Consider the following 17,602-nt stretch of genomic DNA (forward strand, 5'->3'; position numbering starts at 1 on the left):
CCTCTGTCATTGCAGCAATTGAAAACAACAAATACCAGAGCAATAATATTTATTGAAGTTTTTGCGCTAGTGGAGAACCTCGCCATGGAAGAAGATGAAAGAAAAAACTGAAAATAAAAATTCCTGCGCCCAATATATTTTATAATCGCAACTTAATTTGAATTAAAAAATTCAAATTTTCAGTGGATTCAGAAGTTATCATAAATTTATAAGAATTTGATATAATCTTTTTTGTTTCAAATAAGTTTTTTGGTTTATTTTTTATGTATTCACATTTTTTCTGAAATAAACTTGTTTTGTGCATTTTCTGAAAATTAATTATTCTTCCATATTTCTGAAGTTTTTATAAAATAAGTGACATTATCTTTTTAATCTTTATTTTAATTGCCGTTTGTTTTTTGAAGAATAACAAAATAAAATTGATTTTGCTGAAAAAAATCAATAATTTTCGTTCTTCTCTTCTTTTGGGGGAAAAAAGAGAAATTACTTTTGAAAAAATAATTTCGCAACAGTTTGTGAATGAATAATTATTAAGAATCAAATCTTAAAGCTGATGTCTAAATATTTCTGAAATTGTTTTTTTAAATCTTTGAAAGGTATTACTATCTTTCGAAATAATCTGCAAAAGAATTATTTCCAAAAGTTTTTGATGAAAGTTTTTATTTATTTATTTATTTATTTTTAAATTTTTGTTCACACACTTTTTTGTCAATACAGAAAAATGCATTGAAATTTTTTTTGTTTGTAATTTGAAGTGAAAAAAAATATAAATATAAATATAAATATAAAAATTGTCTAGAAAAATGCACACTTTAATTATGAAATTTGTGGAATTTTTGGTGATCATTACCTTCCACGTGAAACTGCACGGAATGAACAGCAGACCTACAAAAACATAATCAAAGTTATCTCCATTCTGTGTCGAGTTGAATGCAAGGAGAATTGGCTCAAAACGAAAGCTGAACGACGAAGCAAATGCTGTGGAGTGTGTTCTAACTCCGTCATTTGCCTCTGATGCTCCCTTTGTCAGTGTGCAGTCTGTGTTCTCCAGCCAGAAGTTGCTGCCTCCTGTCGCAGACCCATCCCCGCCTGCTGGTGGATACAGCGTCAGCGCTGCTTCGTCTCTGCAGCGCACGTTTTTGCGGAACCAAAGTCAGTTTGGGTCTTTTGGATCGTTGTTCAAGAAATTCATCTCGCGCAGTGTGATTGAACCGCCAGACACAAACAGAGCACCTGCACTGCAATTGGCAAAGATGGTGTAATTCATCGAAGTGGAACAGTCTTTCAGCTTCATAAATCCTGTCTCCCACGAGCAGGCATATGTCTCATCGCTGTCTCCTTCGCCTTCTTCGTTTGTCTTCTTTGATGCTCTAATGAGTATTTTTAACATTAATTGAATAAAAATTTTAAAAAGAATTAAAATACAATAATCAAATAAAATAATAAAAATAAAATACCTTTCATCGGATTGATTCTTGCTTTCAGCAAGAACTACGCTAAATGTGCAATCTGTCAAGATGACCTCATAATTCGCAACTGAAACTGGCAGAATTCGACGTCTGAGTCTGCTGCCGGATGCAAAGAGCAATTCGAAATGTTGACTTTGTTGAAGAATATGGAACTTGTTGGCTCATTCGAAGGTTTGCTTTGATTGCTGTTGTCTTCCCAATTCATTTCTCCGAATGAAGACTTTTTGCTGAAGGACTTTGGCAGCACTCGAAACGCACTTGACGCTGAAGAATCCATTCCATCAACAATTCCGCCTTCTTTCGTGATGTTTATGTTTGTGAAATTGCAAAATGAAAGCGTCAGATTAGCTTGGCTCGAGAGCTTAATGAACGATGTTTTCTCCAACCACAAATCCTTCACTGCGCAGTCTGTAAGTTCAAGTGAGCCAGAAGCCATGTTGATCACATTGAAGTTCAGTGACGTGTTTGTGGCATACTCAAAGCCACGAGAAAAGAGACACCCAACAAAACTCAGCAATCCGCTGCTTCCCTTGAATATCTCGCTCTGAGAAGATCTCAGCGGAACTGAAGAAACAAAATAGATCAGAACAAAGAAGATAATTACAAAGATTTATTTTCATGATCAAATTATCGATAAAAGCAAAATTTTTAAACAAATTTATTCTATTTCATGGGCAATGTTATGGGATCAAAAAACGGTTAAAAAGTTTAAAAAATTAAAAAAATCAATTTCATTAAGAAAAGATTAAAAACAAAATTAATATATTCAATTAAAAAATTTCACAGAAAATCACAAAAGAATTTGCGGTAGCTGGGATTCGAGCCCAGGTTATCACGGCCACAACGTGAAGTACTAACCACTATACTACTACCGCTCGTTAGAAAAGAAAATTTTGTCTATTTAATTTAAATATAATATTTTATTATTTGATTATTGTTTAAATAATGATCAATATCAAATAATTGAAATGTGGACATGTGCGGGAAATTTTATATTGTTATGAAAAAAACTGTAATTCATTCCAAAATTTTTCAGCAATCGTATCATTAAAAATTAACCGTAACAATGCAAAAAATTACAAAGAAATTCAAAAATTGAGAAAATATTTTGAAAATATCGAATGGAACATAATTCATAAAGTTAAATATTTTGTCTCTTGTGATAAATAATTGGAAATATTTTATAATATTTTTGAGAAATAATTATTTGTGAAAGGAATTCCAGTTGATTGGACGAACTATTTCACATTACGATTTTTGTTCCATTCAATTTTTTGTTGAGTTTTTCTCATTAAATATAATTTGCAATATTTCTTTTTTTTATAGAAAAAGAATGTGAGACTTATTATGACATGATCTTTGAAAAAGTCTGAAACAAATAATTGCTTTTTTCATAAATGCAAAAAATTTGCGCCAAATTGAAAATTTCAAGATTATTGTTAAATTTTGCCTCATAGAGTGTTCATATTTTATTTTTCCAATTAAAAATTAATGAAAGAAAATATAATACATGGTTTAAATTTTAACTTAAAAATTTAAAAGTGGAATAAGATAAATAACAGAATTAACATCGGTAATTCACAGATAAAAAACAGAATCATAAGTATTATCTGAAATATACAAAAACATTCCTGACTGAAATTTTTCTTTCGTAAAAATCTCAATTCATCATTTGGTCAAAAAAAGATATATAAATAAATAAAAAGGCAGATCCTCAATAAATTTTAATTTCACATAAGCTTTATTTCTGTTAATAAAAGTAATAAAGGATCTTCAACATTAAAAATATAATCAGAGATAACAACAATTTCATACAAAAAGATAAATGTTTGTTTTCCTTTCCTTTCTTCTAATTCTTCTTCTTCCTCCTCCTCATTAATCATCCAAATCTGGTAGTTTGTGGGTTATCATAATCACTAAATCAAACAGCCCTTCTTCTTCCAGAAATCTCATCGACTCCTTGCACACTTCTAGTGACATTATTTTTGTTCGTATTTCTTTCCTTTTCTTCTTTCTCTTTCTCGTCATTTCTTTCTCCGCTTTCATTTGCTTCCGCTCTTCCCTCATCCTCTCCTTCTCTTGCTGCATATCTTTTATCTTCTTTCTCTTTGTATTAACACTCCCAATTTGTGCAGTCATTCCCTTCTGCGCCAATATTTCATTTATTTCATCAGTTTTCTCAGAAAATTTTTGTGAGTTAATTAAATACTCCTTCCTTCTCTTTCGCTTCTTGTCGTCTGATTCGCTGTCATCGGCGGTTCTATTGTTGCTGCCTTCATGTTCCGTCGTTGTCTCTTCCTCTGCCAATGCAGCCGAAATATCTCTTAAAGATTTCCTTCTTCGCTTTAACAACCGATCCCACAATTCCTCCGCCCAGGAAATACTTTCGTTGTATTCAGAAAAAATGCTCTCATTAAATGCATATGAACAGAACATCTTTAAAATCCTTGTTCTTCCAATCCATTCCACAACATCTTTATCGCGTCCTCTTTTTATAACATTGCATAATATCGCATGCATCAATCCTTTGAATCGTGTAAACATTTGCTTTTGCTCAAAAAGTTTCGTAAGCATTGACACAAATCCAGGAATGTGATACAACACTGGAAAATATGTTCTGCAAGGAGGTCCACTTCTTCGTTGGGCAATGCTGTTGTTCAAAGCATCTTTGAAATGCACATCCTTTTCATTGTCCTTGCTCTTCCTTTGTTTGCAGCTCTTTTTCTTTTTCGTTCTCTTTTCGCTAGAATCTGATTTTCTTTCTGCCTCATTTCCTTTTTTGGATTCAGCACAGCTACTTTCATTGATGCATTCCCCTGGTTCCGTTTCTTGTAGTTCTTCCGCGTTTGATGAAGGGAAACAATCAGCTAGATCTTCCTTCAATGCACGTTCAAGGTAGAAATCTTCAATTAGATCACTTTCAAAATCAAATTCAAAAAAGACTTCCAGCAACTGCGTTGTTTCGCAAATAAGATGGTCAGCTGCAGATTTTTCAAACCTTAAGGAAACAAGAATTAAGATGTAAATCACATGAAAAAAAAATAACAAGATTCATGAAAAGAATATAATTTTTCGTATTGTTTACAAAATAAAGTCAAAAAATAATAATAAACAATTATATACATAAAGTTAAACAGTTTGAAATCTAATATTCTTGAATTTCCATTTAGACCAAATTCATGCTCCACTGTGCATACCATGTTTGAGGCTTCTCCACAAAATAAACAGGCGATTCGATGCATTCCGATGGCCATTGGCAAAACTTCGGATGGTTCGATGGGAAAGGTGAGGAAACAGGAGGATAAAACCCGGGATCCAAAGGCATGGAAGGTAAAGCCTGAAACTTTTGTTGGAGTGAACTCGAACAGATAGCAGAAGCAGAGGTTGAAGCAGAAGCATCCGAAGGAGATGACGATGGCAGGTGCATAGCAGAGTAACAGCTTGTATCATTAATTAGAAAAGATGGATAGCTATTTATGAATGGAACTAGAATTTCTGCAATGTTTGTTTCCAGGTTCAATAGCTCCAAAACTCTTGAATTCAAGAAAACAAACGAATGTATAACATGAACAGCTTCAGAGACAACGTTCACACATGGATGATACAAAAATGGGATGACGCGTCGCGCAACATGCTCGTGATTTATTAATGCAATTATAACTTTAAGATTCAAATAAAATTTCGTAATATCATTGATTACATATTCAGAATAATATTTAATTGGATCGTGTTTTTAATTCACCGAGAGAACACACAAATAAGTACTATATAAAAAAGGTCCTTTTAACAGATAGCAAACCTTCTCTACCTGAACCTTCAATTATGCAAGCCAGCGCATATAACAACTGCCCAGCTTCTGCATAATACTCTTCTGACAATGCCTTTCTTTCCGCAATATCCAATAATTCTGGAACCAAAGAATGTCTCTCATTAGGACTTAATTTTGAATATTTCAGATAAGCAAAAAATGCATGAATTGCGTTTTCATGGGCAGATTCAGACATTGTTTCCATTTGACATAGAGAAAGTAAAGAGTTTCTCATTTTCATAGAAATATTCTCTTCAAAACTATAAAATTCATTATGACAGTCCCACCATGTGTCAGTGCTTCCCCAAAATAGTTGTTGCTTTACAATCCTTATAATTTGCTCTTTCATTTCTAAAGGAAGTTCCAATGCCTTCTCCATTAAATTGTGTATTACGGTACTAAATCTAAGAAATATATTGTACTCGAGTAAACTTGCATTAAACTTGCTTGTAAGCTTGTCAAATTCGTCAATATCATTTGAACAATAAGAATTATCTTCGATTTTCTTTAGCAGAACTGTTAGAGGAATTAGTTTGTTAGCAGTCATTAAAAATCGAAATAAATGAATAATCTCAAACTCGTTCCTTGCTCAATCACCAATCCTCCAAATTCATTAACATCAGAATTATCATTGTTTTCCATTCAACTTTTTTTTTATGGTTTTCAAAATTCATCGACCATTTTGGCATGGTTCAAATCACTCAAATGTCTTCACCAAAAAAAGTTGTTATTAAATACATAATTTTCTGGCTTTTTTCGAATGTCCTCGAAAAAATATTTTTATTTTGGGATTGAATAAAAATTATTGCTATCTTTTTGCGAAATTTTTAACGAATGCTCGCGATTCTTATAAGAATCGCTTTTAAAAACAAACGTATATGCGTTGGACCCAACTTATAAAGAAACAGAAATTTGAGCGTGAGAATTGTCTCACAAAATGAATAAAAATACTTACAAATTCATAAACCGAGAAAGATGCTCATCGATGCGAGATGAAAATAGACATTGATATGTGTAAAGAAAGTGGCAAAAGTAATAATGGTGTAAAAATCTTTTTACAATTTAGTATCGCAAATAGAAAAATTGATTTTTTTTATCAACAATTTTTGCATCAAACAGTCCATTTTGGCTGTGCGCAAGATAAAATGATAAGTTCATCAACACTAAAAATATTAAAATAAATTCTTCAATCTGAAGAACAGTACAAAATAATATCAGGGGTGTGGAGGATAATATTGATGGAAGAAATTTTTTATCTTTTATGATTTCTGTTAAAAGTCGAAGAAAGTTGAATGCATAATTTGAATAAAGTGAGGTTAATTCATTTGGAACATAAATGCATCGCTCAGCATTGTAGAATGGATAAAGAAAAAGTCAGTTTTGAAAAGAAAATTTCAAGTTCTTACAACTCTTCATTGATGAGTGATTTCTTTAAAGTCATTCTTATTCTAATGTTCCCAGTTACAAAATTGAGCAATTCTTTGGTGTACATATGTTGATATATAAAAAACATTTTGCTCCTGTTTGCTATGCTTATTATTATATTTCCTGTAATTCATTTGTTTTGCGTCCAATTTGTAATTTGCATGAGAATTTCGTTTATTTTATCGATGATACCTTTGGACTGGGGCAAACTAAAAGCAAGACGAGAGTTTCACCAACTAACTCAATGGATATTATCACATTGACTGAGAAGCGAGATAATTCAAGATAAGAAACATCCTCTCATGCTCGAGAATCTTCAAGCCGGGCATCATAAACAATAACTTCATTGGCAAAAGAATAATAGTTTCCCAAACTCGATAAATTCCATTGAAAAAAATGTTATGCATCTCAAGTCAGATTCACGTAATATCAAATGAAAGGACTCCAATTTATTGATCAATGATAAGGGAAATCTCCGCTCAAAAAATAAATTTCATTTTATTCATCTTCCATCCTCTTATCTTTTGTAGCAGCTTATTATTACGAATTAATTTTTGAATTCATCGCACGCTGATGTACTTCAATCATATCGAGTTCATATAATCAATAATTTCTGTTATTGCTAGCAATCCACTTTCCAAGCACAATAATTGATTCTGTTTCTTTATTTAAAGGAACCTGTTCTCTCATTCTGGAAGTGTGAATAATGATAAGGAAAGTACGAAGTCGGGTATGAAAGTGAAGAATGATCGCAGAGGAGCTGAATCGTTGGTCGTCCGTGAGGACAAGACCAAGGTGAATCAAGCTTTGCAAGGTGATCTAAGATCTTTTCATTTAAAAAATCCAGTTTTTTTTCAAAAGAAGAAGAAGAAAATCGAAATTTTTAAAAATGTTCAAAAAATAAATAAATAAATAAATAAATAAATAAATAAAAAGCACACTGTTTTCATTTCTGGGTTGGAAAGAGATTTTCCAACCATCACGGAGCTTCTGCATGCTTTCGAAGCAAGCATAGCCCGAACACGAGAAGGCATGGGCCGATTAGAAGGTGCAGTTTGCATAGCTTCAATAAGTTCGTGAATGTCTTCAAAAATTTAAAGTTAGTAATAAAGAAAGAAAGAATACCCAAATAAAAATTAAAAAAATGAAGAATATCAATTGCATTTTAAATATTATAAGAAATCAAACCATTCAACCCCAATTGAAGATTTCCTCTTGTAAACGAAGGGACAGTAGTGAGATAAAGTGTGGTTCTTGTTCGCTTCAAAATCTCATTTTCCTTTCCAGCTTCGAAATCAAGACTGTTCTCATCAATTTTTATCAAATCGTTTGCAATGTCAGTCTCTGATTGAAAAACTTCATTCATTTCATCAACACATTTATAACTGTCTTTTTGTACTTCTTCTTCAACGATTTCGATGTTAAACCCATTTGCTTTGAATGTTTCAATGTTATCTATCACAAGCTGTTTTTCATCTTCAGGTAGATCCAACGGCTGCTTCACGAGAAGTGGCTGCCGAACAAATTTCGTCGATTTTGCTAATCGCTCGAAGTTGTATTTTTCATCGGCCGCGTGCTGGTCGATTATAAAAATTGTAGGTTTATATGGGTATTGTCTTTCTGAATGAGTTCGATTCTTTTCCTTCTCGTTGCACAAAGTTCCAGACGAATTCTCATCTTCTGTGGAACAATTTTTCTGAGAGGACTCTGACGAATCATCTGTTATCGGTGTGTCTTTCGCTTCGTTATCTCCAATGGAATAGTCATCTGATGCAAGAATGAAAGCAAGATTAAACTGCCCCAAAATGCGCAAGTGAGAAAACTTCTGCTGTGGAAAATGGAATCGAAATTGGGGTTCTAAATCAAGCTCCTCTAACAATTCATCGTTATCATATTGTTTTTGATTAACAGATAAGCAATCCCATCGGGTGTTTCCAGTCTTATTTTGCTCTGTCTGGCAACGCTTCATTTTCGTCTGGGAATAAAAGGAAGAGTCGCCTTTTCCTCCATATGCAATCGCATTCAGTGCGGATTCAAGCCTCAATTTCTGTGAGCTGACTGACCCAACATCTATCGATGTCGTATTCACTTGAGATTTCGTGCCAAGAAATGAAATTGATTGGCCAGTTGGTTTCCAATTGCTTGAAAACATATTTAAACTTGGAGTGAGTGTTTGTTGCTGTATGAGTTCATCAGAAGGCTCAAGAATAACTAAAGTTTCGCTCTTTTTTATCGCAGAAGCATCTAAATTTGGTTCAATTCTCAATCTTTTAGAATTATAGCGAAGTTCATCATTTATTTCGCTTTGTGACATTTCTAATTCCATGTTTTCATTTGACCATTCAAAGCTATTGCTGCATTCCTCTTCAAGATTTTGTGCTTGACTGTTATTGTTGTCTGCATCATATGTTTGAGAAGATATTTTCAAAGTCTCTTCCTGTTGAAACTCAGCAGAAGAATCCTTTTCATACTCCTGGTGTTGTTTCTTGTCTCTCTCATTGGTAATATCATCTTGTGCCTCGAAAATGGAATGTTCTTTCAGATCTTGTTCATCAACGTCTCTTACAAAATCGTTCACTTGCCTACGACCAAAGTTTGCAAGTGCTTCTTCATTGACTAAAACATCGTCATCTTCATTGAATGCTTCCTTTTGATTCTTTTTTCGAGGTTGCTGCTTGGGTAGAATAAATGTGTTTGTAGCAAAAGAGGATGGCGAAGTCAATGATTTGCGTGTGTGTTGTAAGTCAGCAGTCGAGTCAGTCAACGAACGCTGAGTCAATAGTTGTGATTTAGCCGCTTGAGAAGCAAAAGGTATTTTTGGTGAATGAATAGGAGATATTGGCGTGGGTGAAACTGATGCCCCAAGAGACAAATTGTCTGTAACTGCATAGAAATCTTTCAAAGACGAAGACAGTGCAGGACTTAGCGGAGATTCGATATCGAAGCTTAGTGGTGGAGAAGTCATCCAATCGCTATCATCATCTGGCATCTCCTTTCCGATGCTGTCCAATGGTGGAATATCTCCATTGTCTTGTGCGAGAAGTTCGTTTTGCATCGCTTTATTAGTTCCGTCTGCAATTTTTGTTGAAAACACCCGCTCCTTTGGCATCCACACAGTCTCTACAAGTTGCTGTCTTAACTGTTCTATGAGCGTGTTTTCGTCATCTCGTTCGATCATCACTCGCTTTTTGTCTACGCTCACATTTATATCAACAGCACGGCGTGGAAGCGTTAAGAACAAAAAATAGACTGGTTTTTTATTTTCTTTGGGATTATACATGGCAAATGTTTCATTGATTGTTTTTTGAAGACGTGGAATTAACACTGGCCTGTTATTGAGAAACAAAAATTGCTTGTCTCGTGGTAGTGAAGAAGAAGAAGAAGAAGAACTTGAAAAGGATGAATTTGCTGAATGAATTGCAATTGAAGGAAGTGTTGTAAATCCAGATAATCTATTTCAACAGGTTGTGATAAATGATATTTTTGTGGAAATAACTTCAATGATACATCGTTACTGAAAAAATAAAAAATGCAATACTGGAAAAAATCTGTTTTTATATCTACAGGTGAAAGTTCAGAACGAATCCCAGGACCAAATACGTTGACAATGTTATCGATAAGACTGTGCGATCCATTTGTAGAAATTAATTCTTGAAATTTTCCTCTTAAGGACACGACATTTCATAAAGTCAAAAATGAAGCATCGTATGCAAAAAAAATTGAAAAATGTTTGAAAATGTATGTGCATCAAACCCATTTAAAGATTGATTGATCAATGAAATTCTAATACCAAGCCCTGCAACTGCATATGATTGCATAATGTTTATCAGCTTTGAATAATCTCGTTTTACATTCTTCACAAATTCATTTCTTCTCACAGGAAGATTTTCAAACAAAGCGCTTACTGTTGCAGTTGTGCCAATCTTTGTAATAAGCAAATTTTTCAAAAAATTGTTCAAAAAAATATTTTTTGAATTTCAAACTGAACGTGGTTTTTTTGTTTGTGATTGAATCGATCCATCGTGGTTAAACTGTATGCATGTTCCAATCATTGAATTCTTATGTCTTGTGAATATTGTCAAATTTGACAGAGCGCAAAGCGATGATATTGCCTTTTAAATATTCGATATTATAATATGTTGAATTACATACAAATATTTTAGCAAACTTCTCCTCTAAATCCAAATGTCAGCAAGGATGATAAGTCAGAAACAGACATTAGTTTGCTTGTTGCATGTTTCTGTCCAAGAAGGGGAATATCCGCTTCAGAAATTCCGTGTCCATCATCTGAAACTTCAATGCTTTCAAGGCCATAATTTTTCAATGTGACTGCTATGCGACTCGCTTCGGCATCCAAAGCATTTTCCACAAGCTCTTTAACTGCAGATGTCAAATCTAAAATTACTTGTCCAGAACATATATGATGAACACTATCTGCATCAATTTTTCTTATGGACATGTGAAATTTTATTAATGTTCAGCTTTGATTGTTTGAATAAATAAAAAGAAAAAGAAAAATTGATTTAAATAATCAAATTTTATTTTGGGAAAATTATTCTCTAGAAAAATTAAAAAAAAATCATGTATATTTTTTTGAAAAATGTGCATTAAAAAAACCTCATTTATTGTATGCAAAGAGTTTTTTGCAAATTTTTTTATTTCTCGAGTTCAAGAAATATTTTATTACAATTTCAAATTTGATTTGATGTTTTCCTTTATAATAATTGTTGTCTCTGAAAAATGAAGTTATTTTTGATGAATTATTGAAAAATCTTCAAAATAGCAACAACGATGAATCAAAAAATTATTTATTTATTTATTTATTTATTTATTTATTATTTTATTTATTAATTTATTAATTTTTTTCTTTTCTTTTTTTCTTTCTTTTTCATAATTTTCCTGATTTCAAAAATAGAAAAAAATATTACTTTAAAATGTCAAGATTTTTCTTTTATCATTTTTCTTTGTTTGATTCATTAAATAATGAATTTTTGAAATTGATTTGTTTGAAAGAATTAAATTGTTTTTTTACAAAAATTATCAGTTGTTAAAGAATATCTCATCTCTGATCCAAATCTTGTTTAAGCTTAATTCATTTCTCGAGAATATAAATAATTTTGAAATTGGTACCTGACAAATATAAAGGTTCCTTTCTTATTTCACATGGTGATATTTAACTAATATTTAGAAATAAAAGCGTTATTTCTTTTTTTCTGAAATGTATTTTATTCAAGTATTTTTTCAAAAAATGCTTTCCAAACATAAGGAAAAATTCAAAAACATCAGGAAATTATCGATAATTTTAATTTGGTTTCATTTTTTAAAAAAAAAAAAAGAAAAAATTGAAAAGAATATAAATTCATATTTAGTCAGTTTTATAAATTTAATTTTTAGCTTTTTAATGAAAAAAAAAAAAAAAAACTTTTGAAAATTTTGAAATGCATTGATCGATTGGTATTTTAGAAAGAACTTTTGTTTTTATTAAATACGGAAAATCTTCTAATTTCAATTTTTTGGGAATAATCATAACTCTTTTCAACAACAAAACTTATTTGGAATAGTGGAAATTGGAATTTTAAAAATATCAATCGAATAAAGTTCAGAACCCATCATTCATTATGAACAATTTGTAAAAATAATACGGACTTCATAGTTTTATTTCAGCAAATCATTGAATTTTTGTAATACTCATTTCTTCATTAAACATTCTCAGATTAGAAAATAAATTACGATTCTCATTATCACGGACAAAAATAAATGGTTTCATAGAATTACGTTTAACGATGATACTCATATGCCAAATAATGATCCAATTTTTTTTGAATTTTTTGTTCCAAAAAGGTTATCCAAGGTGCATATTTTTCCAATAAAAATACCTGAAGTGAAATATTATTTCACTGTATATTTTGAACATGTGTGTGATTATTTTTGAAATCATCACTTTTTTCTTAAGTGCTAATTCTTTAAAGGTGTTATTTCTTTGTGGAATAATTTTTCGTACATATGAATGAAACATTCCAATAATTTCAAAAAATAATGTTTTTGATTCAAAACTTTAAAAAATTGCTTTTGTTTGGAGTTTTGACTTTTCAATGTTCATTTGAAAATAATAAAGATCTGTTTTTGAACTGAAAATAATGAATGAAAAAATATAATTTCTAAAATAATCACCTGTATTTTGATCAAAATATTGTTCACTCTTACGAAACTTCACTTTAATGGAAGCTGTTATTTGATGATGGAATTATTAACGTTCAAGTGAAGTTACACGAGGAAGAATAGAAATTTGAACAAGACATGGATATTTATATTTTTTCAGAATTAAACAATCACAATTTTTCAAAATAGAACAACACATATTCACTAAATCACATTTCAACCTTTATTCATTTCAAAAAAAAATCGGGAAACAAAAATTGCCAATAAGATAAAAGAAAATTCAAAAACTATTTTTTTCAAAAATATCTGCGATTTGATTTTTTTGTTCATAAATAAGCAAATCTGTTGTTTCATATTAATTATCAAAACTATTAAAAAAACATTTGAAAAAAGATATTTGATAAAATAACTTTAAAAAATTTTCCCTAATGGGCAATATGTAACATGCATGGACCCAATTTTTTTCGCTTATGCAATAATTTAATATATCTCAAAAATTTCACATTCACATCTTTTCTTTCCAAAGATAAAGAGTTTTGTCTTTCAAATAAACATTTTGATTTGAAGAATTCCAACAGAACTTGATTTTGAAATTGTTTTTATTCATTAAGTTGTCAAATGTGATTTTTGACTTATTGAACAAATTGAATGAAAAAAAATATAGATAAAGAAATATGCGACAAGATTTTTTGCTTTTGAATTTTGTTCCATTCAGTATTTTCGAATATATTTCTCATTTTAAAAAATTTTCTAAACATTTTTGACATAAGAATGTGAGACTTGTTTTAATATGATAACGGATAAAGTTTGAAACAAAAAATTGTTTTTTTCATAAATGCTAAAAATATGCACCATATTTATCTTTAATGCTTTTTGATAACATTCTTCCAATGAAAAACAAATAATGCTATGTGAAAAAGAAGAATCTAATGCTTGGATATATTTTCAACACAGCCAAACGAAATCCAAAAATTTGTAAAAATTTAAAAAAAAAAAATATAAAATAAAATTGCCAAAGAAGAAAATAAACAAATTAGAATTTAACTTAAAGGAGCATCCTTCCGTTCTGGATGCTGCATCAAATAATCTACAAAATTTATGCAATCGCAATTTGAAGAATAAGAATAAAAGAATTAATATATAAATAAACAATTAAGTTTTGTTCAACAAGTTAATAAAGAAAACACACATGTGATCGTTTCTTTCATTACAGGATCTTCCAATAAATCAGCTTCCGTAACTTTTTCTCTTGTTACTGGGTCAATTCCCAGCTTTTTAATATAATTAACAAGATTAGTCCTTTCAAATACATATCCAGCTTTATTTCTGACAGGATCGACAATAAACTGCTTTGAAAGAGGGCATCTGTATCCGGCTTCTAATTCCTCTTTAAAAGTTTTTTGCTTCAATTCCGGAATGCCTAATAAAACATTATTAAGTGGAAGTGAAGAAGTTGCATATGAAACAGATGTTTTGCCAGATGGAAGTGACGAAGTGGAAATCGAAGAAGAAGAAGAAGAAGATGATGATGATGAAGAAGAAGAGGAAGAATCCATTTTCGTTGAAGATTGTGGAACACCTGTCGAATGTGCTAAATCAGTTAATGAATCTTGGATCGATGCAGATGATACTGGAATTTTCGAATTTTGAATTGTCGAGTTCACTAAAGAAGATGAAGGTAATATTTCTTTTGAATCATCGATGCAATTATCAGAAGATTTCTTTTGTTCTTCTGTTGATTTATTATTATTATATGATTCAACTTTCGAAAATTTTGATAAATTCATTAATTCTTTATCCAATTCTCTTGTTGCAACCAAAGTGAAAGAATAAAGAAGCATATGATGCTGATTATGCTCTCTTGAAAATGGAGTAGCACATATTTCCAAAATATTTTCTGTTGAAGATGTTGCATAATGCATTAATTGCGGTTCAATATTTCGTTTAAAATACAATCTAATTGGATCCATTTCATTTTCATGAAGGGGTGAAGTAACTTCAAATTCAATGGAAATGAAGTTTGACTCAGAGTCTCGCAAAGGCTCTTGATTTAAGAATCTTCCCATAAAAGTTAACAACTGACTTTTCCAAACCTTTTGATAAGAATCTTCCCGTGCCTCCAAAACACGTTGTCCAAAAATTGAATCGAAACGACTAAAACTAAGAGTTTGATTAACAGTTGTGAGCAGATTTTGAGGCATTAATTGTAAAATATGAGGATTACCATCTTTTCCTCTTTGCAAAAGTGTTCCGTGAAAAGAAAATTCTTTTCCAACTTGTGGTAAAGGTCCGTATGTTAAAACCGTTTCTTCTTCACATCTTAATTGAACGTTTTCACATTCTGAAGATGAAGGATCACATTTTATTTTTATTTGATTCGGAGATATATCGAGAATAATACCGGACCACTGGACGGTAGTATTCGCAAATGTTGAAGAAAAAAGCTGATCCAATGAATTGTCATAGGTGAAAGAACATGTTCTCATATATTCTTCAAATGTTAACGTGAATGGTGGCGTGAAAGATAACATCTTCAATCACTTTATTTATTATCACTAAGGGTGCTGATCATTAATTATTTTTGTTTTTTTTAAACTTTACTTTATTTAAATGATTGATCCAATATCAGCTGTTGTTGATCGTTTTATATTGCCAGTTCAAAATATAACTGGATTTTCAAAGGATATTTCAAAAACTTTTGTCAGTTTGGGCATTTTTTTTAAAAATGAAGTATTTGAAATGAAATTTTGTCTAACACGAAACCAGGTTATTTATTTGCTTTTTGCTTTGCATATTTATGGCCAAAACTTCCATATGGATTTTCTCGTCGGGCATTTAGTCTCGTTGTTGGATTATTTCTTCTATTAATGACATACGGACTTTATGCTTCGTTCACGTTTTTTGGTATGATTATACCATCTTACATACTAATATCACACGGAATTGGGCAGAAAAAACCTTTGATCATTTTTGGATTTACGATGGTTTATTTGCTTGCAGTTTTTGCCTATTATTATCGAACAGCGTATGGAATATGGCAAATGGATATCACTTCTCCTTTAATGATCGCTGTTCAGAAATGTACGTCATTAGCCTGGAATTTGTTCGATGGAAAAAAACAAACCGATGCACTTTTGGCAAATAATGGAATTAAACCAACAAAGCCAGTTCTGAGGACATCTCATCAGAGAAGAGTTGCATTAAATGAATGCCCTTCCTTATTTGGATTTGTATCTTGGATGATGTTTCCGATATCTTTGTCCGTTGGACCAGCAACTGAATATGCAATGTTTGAGTCAAGCATCGAAATAAAGGAAGCTCCTCTTCGATCTCGCTACAAACTTTTCTGGAAACAACTCGTTTTAGGTGCTATTTTCATGGTCTATTTTGTGCATCCTGTTGATGTTGGATTTGTGTTTGATAAGGAATTTATCTCACAACCATTTTGGAGGAGGGTACTAAAGTTACATATATGCATGAGTTGGACGAGATTACGGTTTGACTAAATATAACAAAATATTTTTTAATGAAAGGTTAAAAAAATTTGACATGTACATTTTTTAAAAATTTCATGTCATTCTGAATTTTTGCATGAAGTTATTATTCAGCTTGGTGTTTAACAAATGCTGCAATGATTTTGGCCGGGGCAGGGTTTGACGGAAATAGCTGGGAAAACGCAATGAATGTGTTTGTATTTCGATTGGAATTTGCAAGACGTCCAAAGGCATTTATTGCTAATTGGAATTGCGGAACACAGCGATTCTTGAAATATTGTTTGCATTCAATAGCTCCATTTTTGTTGTTCACGCGCATCATTTACTTTTTCTTTCTTTCTTTCTTTTTTTGAAACTTATAAAAATCTGGGCATATTTACAGACATCTATGTTCGCGGACCAACAGACCCCAAAACGGGACTTGTTCATCCATTTATGCAATATGTTACATTTATCGTTTCTGGAATCTGGCACGGATGGTATGCTGGATATCTCTTGCATTTTACCATCCTCTTCCTCATCAACGTAATAGATCGTCTTTACTTTGCTCTCTTTCCAATCAAGTATGAGGAAAGACCCGCGCTCTATGGGTATGAGGAAACCCAACGAGAATTGAGAGAAATAGAAAATAAAAACATCAAAGAGAAACATACAACAGAAAAGAAAGATGAGAAACTCGAATCAAATTCCATGAAACAAAAGCAAACAAGTTCAATGAGCGATGACAAAAAACCAGTTGTTGGAAATTCTACAACAACTTGTTCAAGTGATGAAAACATAAAAACAGATCTTCTTCGCACAGTTTTTGAATGGGTAGTTACACAGGTTCTTTTCAATTATGCTGCAATCGTGATGGCGGTTTGTTTCTTCTGTTCATTTTCTGATTCTTAGCATTTTTGCTCATTTGATATCTTTTCTCACAATAATACTTTTTTCCCCCAATCACGGTTAACCTTTAGGCACTTGTTTGGCCTACTATTGTGCAAGCTAACAAAGTTATCAATTGGTGGGGACTTAAAACTATTGTTGCTCTTATCGTCATTTTACAGTTAATGACTATCTTTAAAAAGAAACCCAGCAAAACATCTTCAAAGAAAGACGATTCTTCATTCCCCATTTCATCGCCGCAGTAGATTAAAAGACTATTTTTTTCTCTTTCATTTGAACATGAATTTATTATCATTTCACAAGGAAGGAGCGCCAATGGCGATATCGTAATCATTCGCAAAAGAAAAGAAAGAAAAGAA

General features: G+C 31.5%; 5 protein-coding genes across 5 annotated transcripts; 1 reads left to right on the top strand and 4 right to left on the bottom strand.

The window, feature by feature from the left end:
* Positions 1-602: 602 nt before the first annotated feature.
* MONOS_11409 (uncharacterized protein) lies at positions 603-1,905 on the bottom strand (the record flags this gene model as incomplete). Its single annotated transcript, XM_067863937.1, has 5 exons — positions 603-619; positions 886-1,124; positions 1,227-1,370; positions 1,458-1,568; positions 1,856-1,905. The coding sequence occupies 5 exons, from the start codon at positions 1,903-1,905 to the stop codon at positions 603-605; spliced, it is 561 nt and encodes a 186-aa protein (XP_067734363.1).
* Positions 1,906-2,887: 982 nt separating this feature from the next.
* Positions 2,888-5,656, bottom strand: MONOS_11410 (uncharacterized protein; the record flags this gene model as incomplete). Its single annotated transcript, XM_067863939.1, has 3 exons — positions 2,888-4,467; positions 4,667-5,129; positions 5,269-5,656. 3 exons carry the CDS (start codon positions 5,654-5,656, stop codon positions 3,345-3,347), a joined length of 1,974 nt encoding a protein of 657 aa, XP_067734364.1. The 3' UTR covers positions 2,888-3,344.
* A 426-nt stretch (positions 5,657-6,082) lies between these two features.
* MONOS_11411 (DNA mismatch repair protein PMS2) lies at positions 6,083-11,161 on the bottom strand (the record flags this gene model as incomplete). The annotated part of the gene is made up of 7 exons (XM_067863940.1): positions 6,083-7,528; positions 7,644-7,786; positions 7,891-10,154; positions 10,241-10,366; positions 10,456-10,625; positions 10,686-10,814; positions 10,871-11,161. 7 exons carry the CDS (start codon positions 11,159-11,161, stop codon positions 7,367-7,369), a joined length of 3,285 nt encoding a protein of 1,094 aa, XP_067734365.1. The 3' UTR covers positions 6,083-7,366.
* Positions 11,162-13,618: 2,457 nt separating this feature from the next.
* On the bottom strand, positions 13,619-15,418 carry MONOS_11137 (uncharacterized protein). Its single transcript, XM_067863644.1, has 2 exons — positions 14,051-15,418; positions 13,619-13,948 (listed from the first exon to the last, which is right to left on the bottom strand). The coding sequence occupies exons 1-2, from the start codon at positions 15,390-15,392 to the stop codon at positions 13,902-13,904; spliced, it is 1,389 nt and encodes a 462-aa protein (XP_067734366.1). The 5' UTR covers positions 15,393-15,418; the 3' UTR covers positions 13,619-13,901.
* On the top strand, positions 15,419-17,599 carry MONOS_11138 (lysophospholipid acyltransferase). The gene is made up of 5 exons (XM_067863645.1): positions 15,419-15,565; positions 15,628-16,357; positions 16,459-16,634; positions 16,738-17,213; positions 17,315-17,599. The coding sequence occupies exons 1-5, from the start codon at positions 15,472-15,474 to the stop codon at positions 17,486-17,488; spliced, it is 1,650 nt and encodes a 549-aa protein (XP_067734367.1). The 5' UTR covers positions 15,419-15,471; the 3' UTR covers positions 17,489-17,599.
* The last annotated feature ends 3 nt before the right edge of the window (positions 17,600-17,602 follow it).

Source organism: Monocercomonoides exilis (assembly GCF_001643675.1).
Source record: "Monocercomonoides exilis strain PA203 chromosome Unknown scaffold5-2102611, whole genome shotgun sequence".
NCBI classification, from domain to species: Eukaryota; Preaxostyla; order Oxymonadida; family Polymastigidae; genus Monocercomonoides; species Monocercomonoides exilis.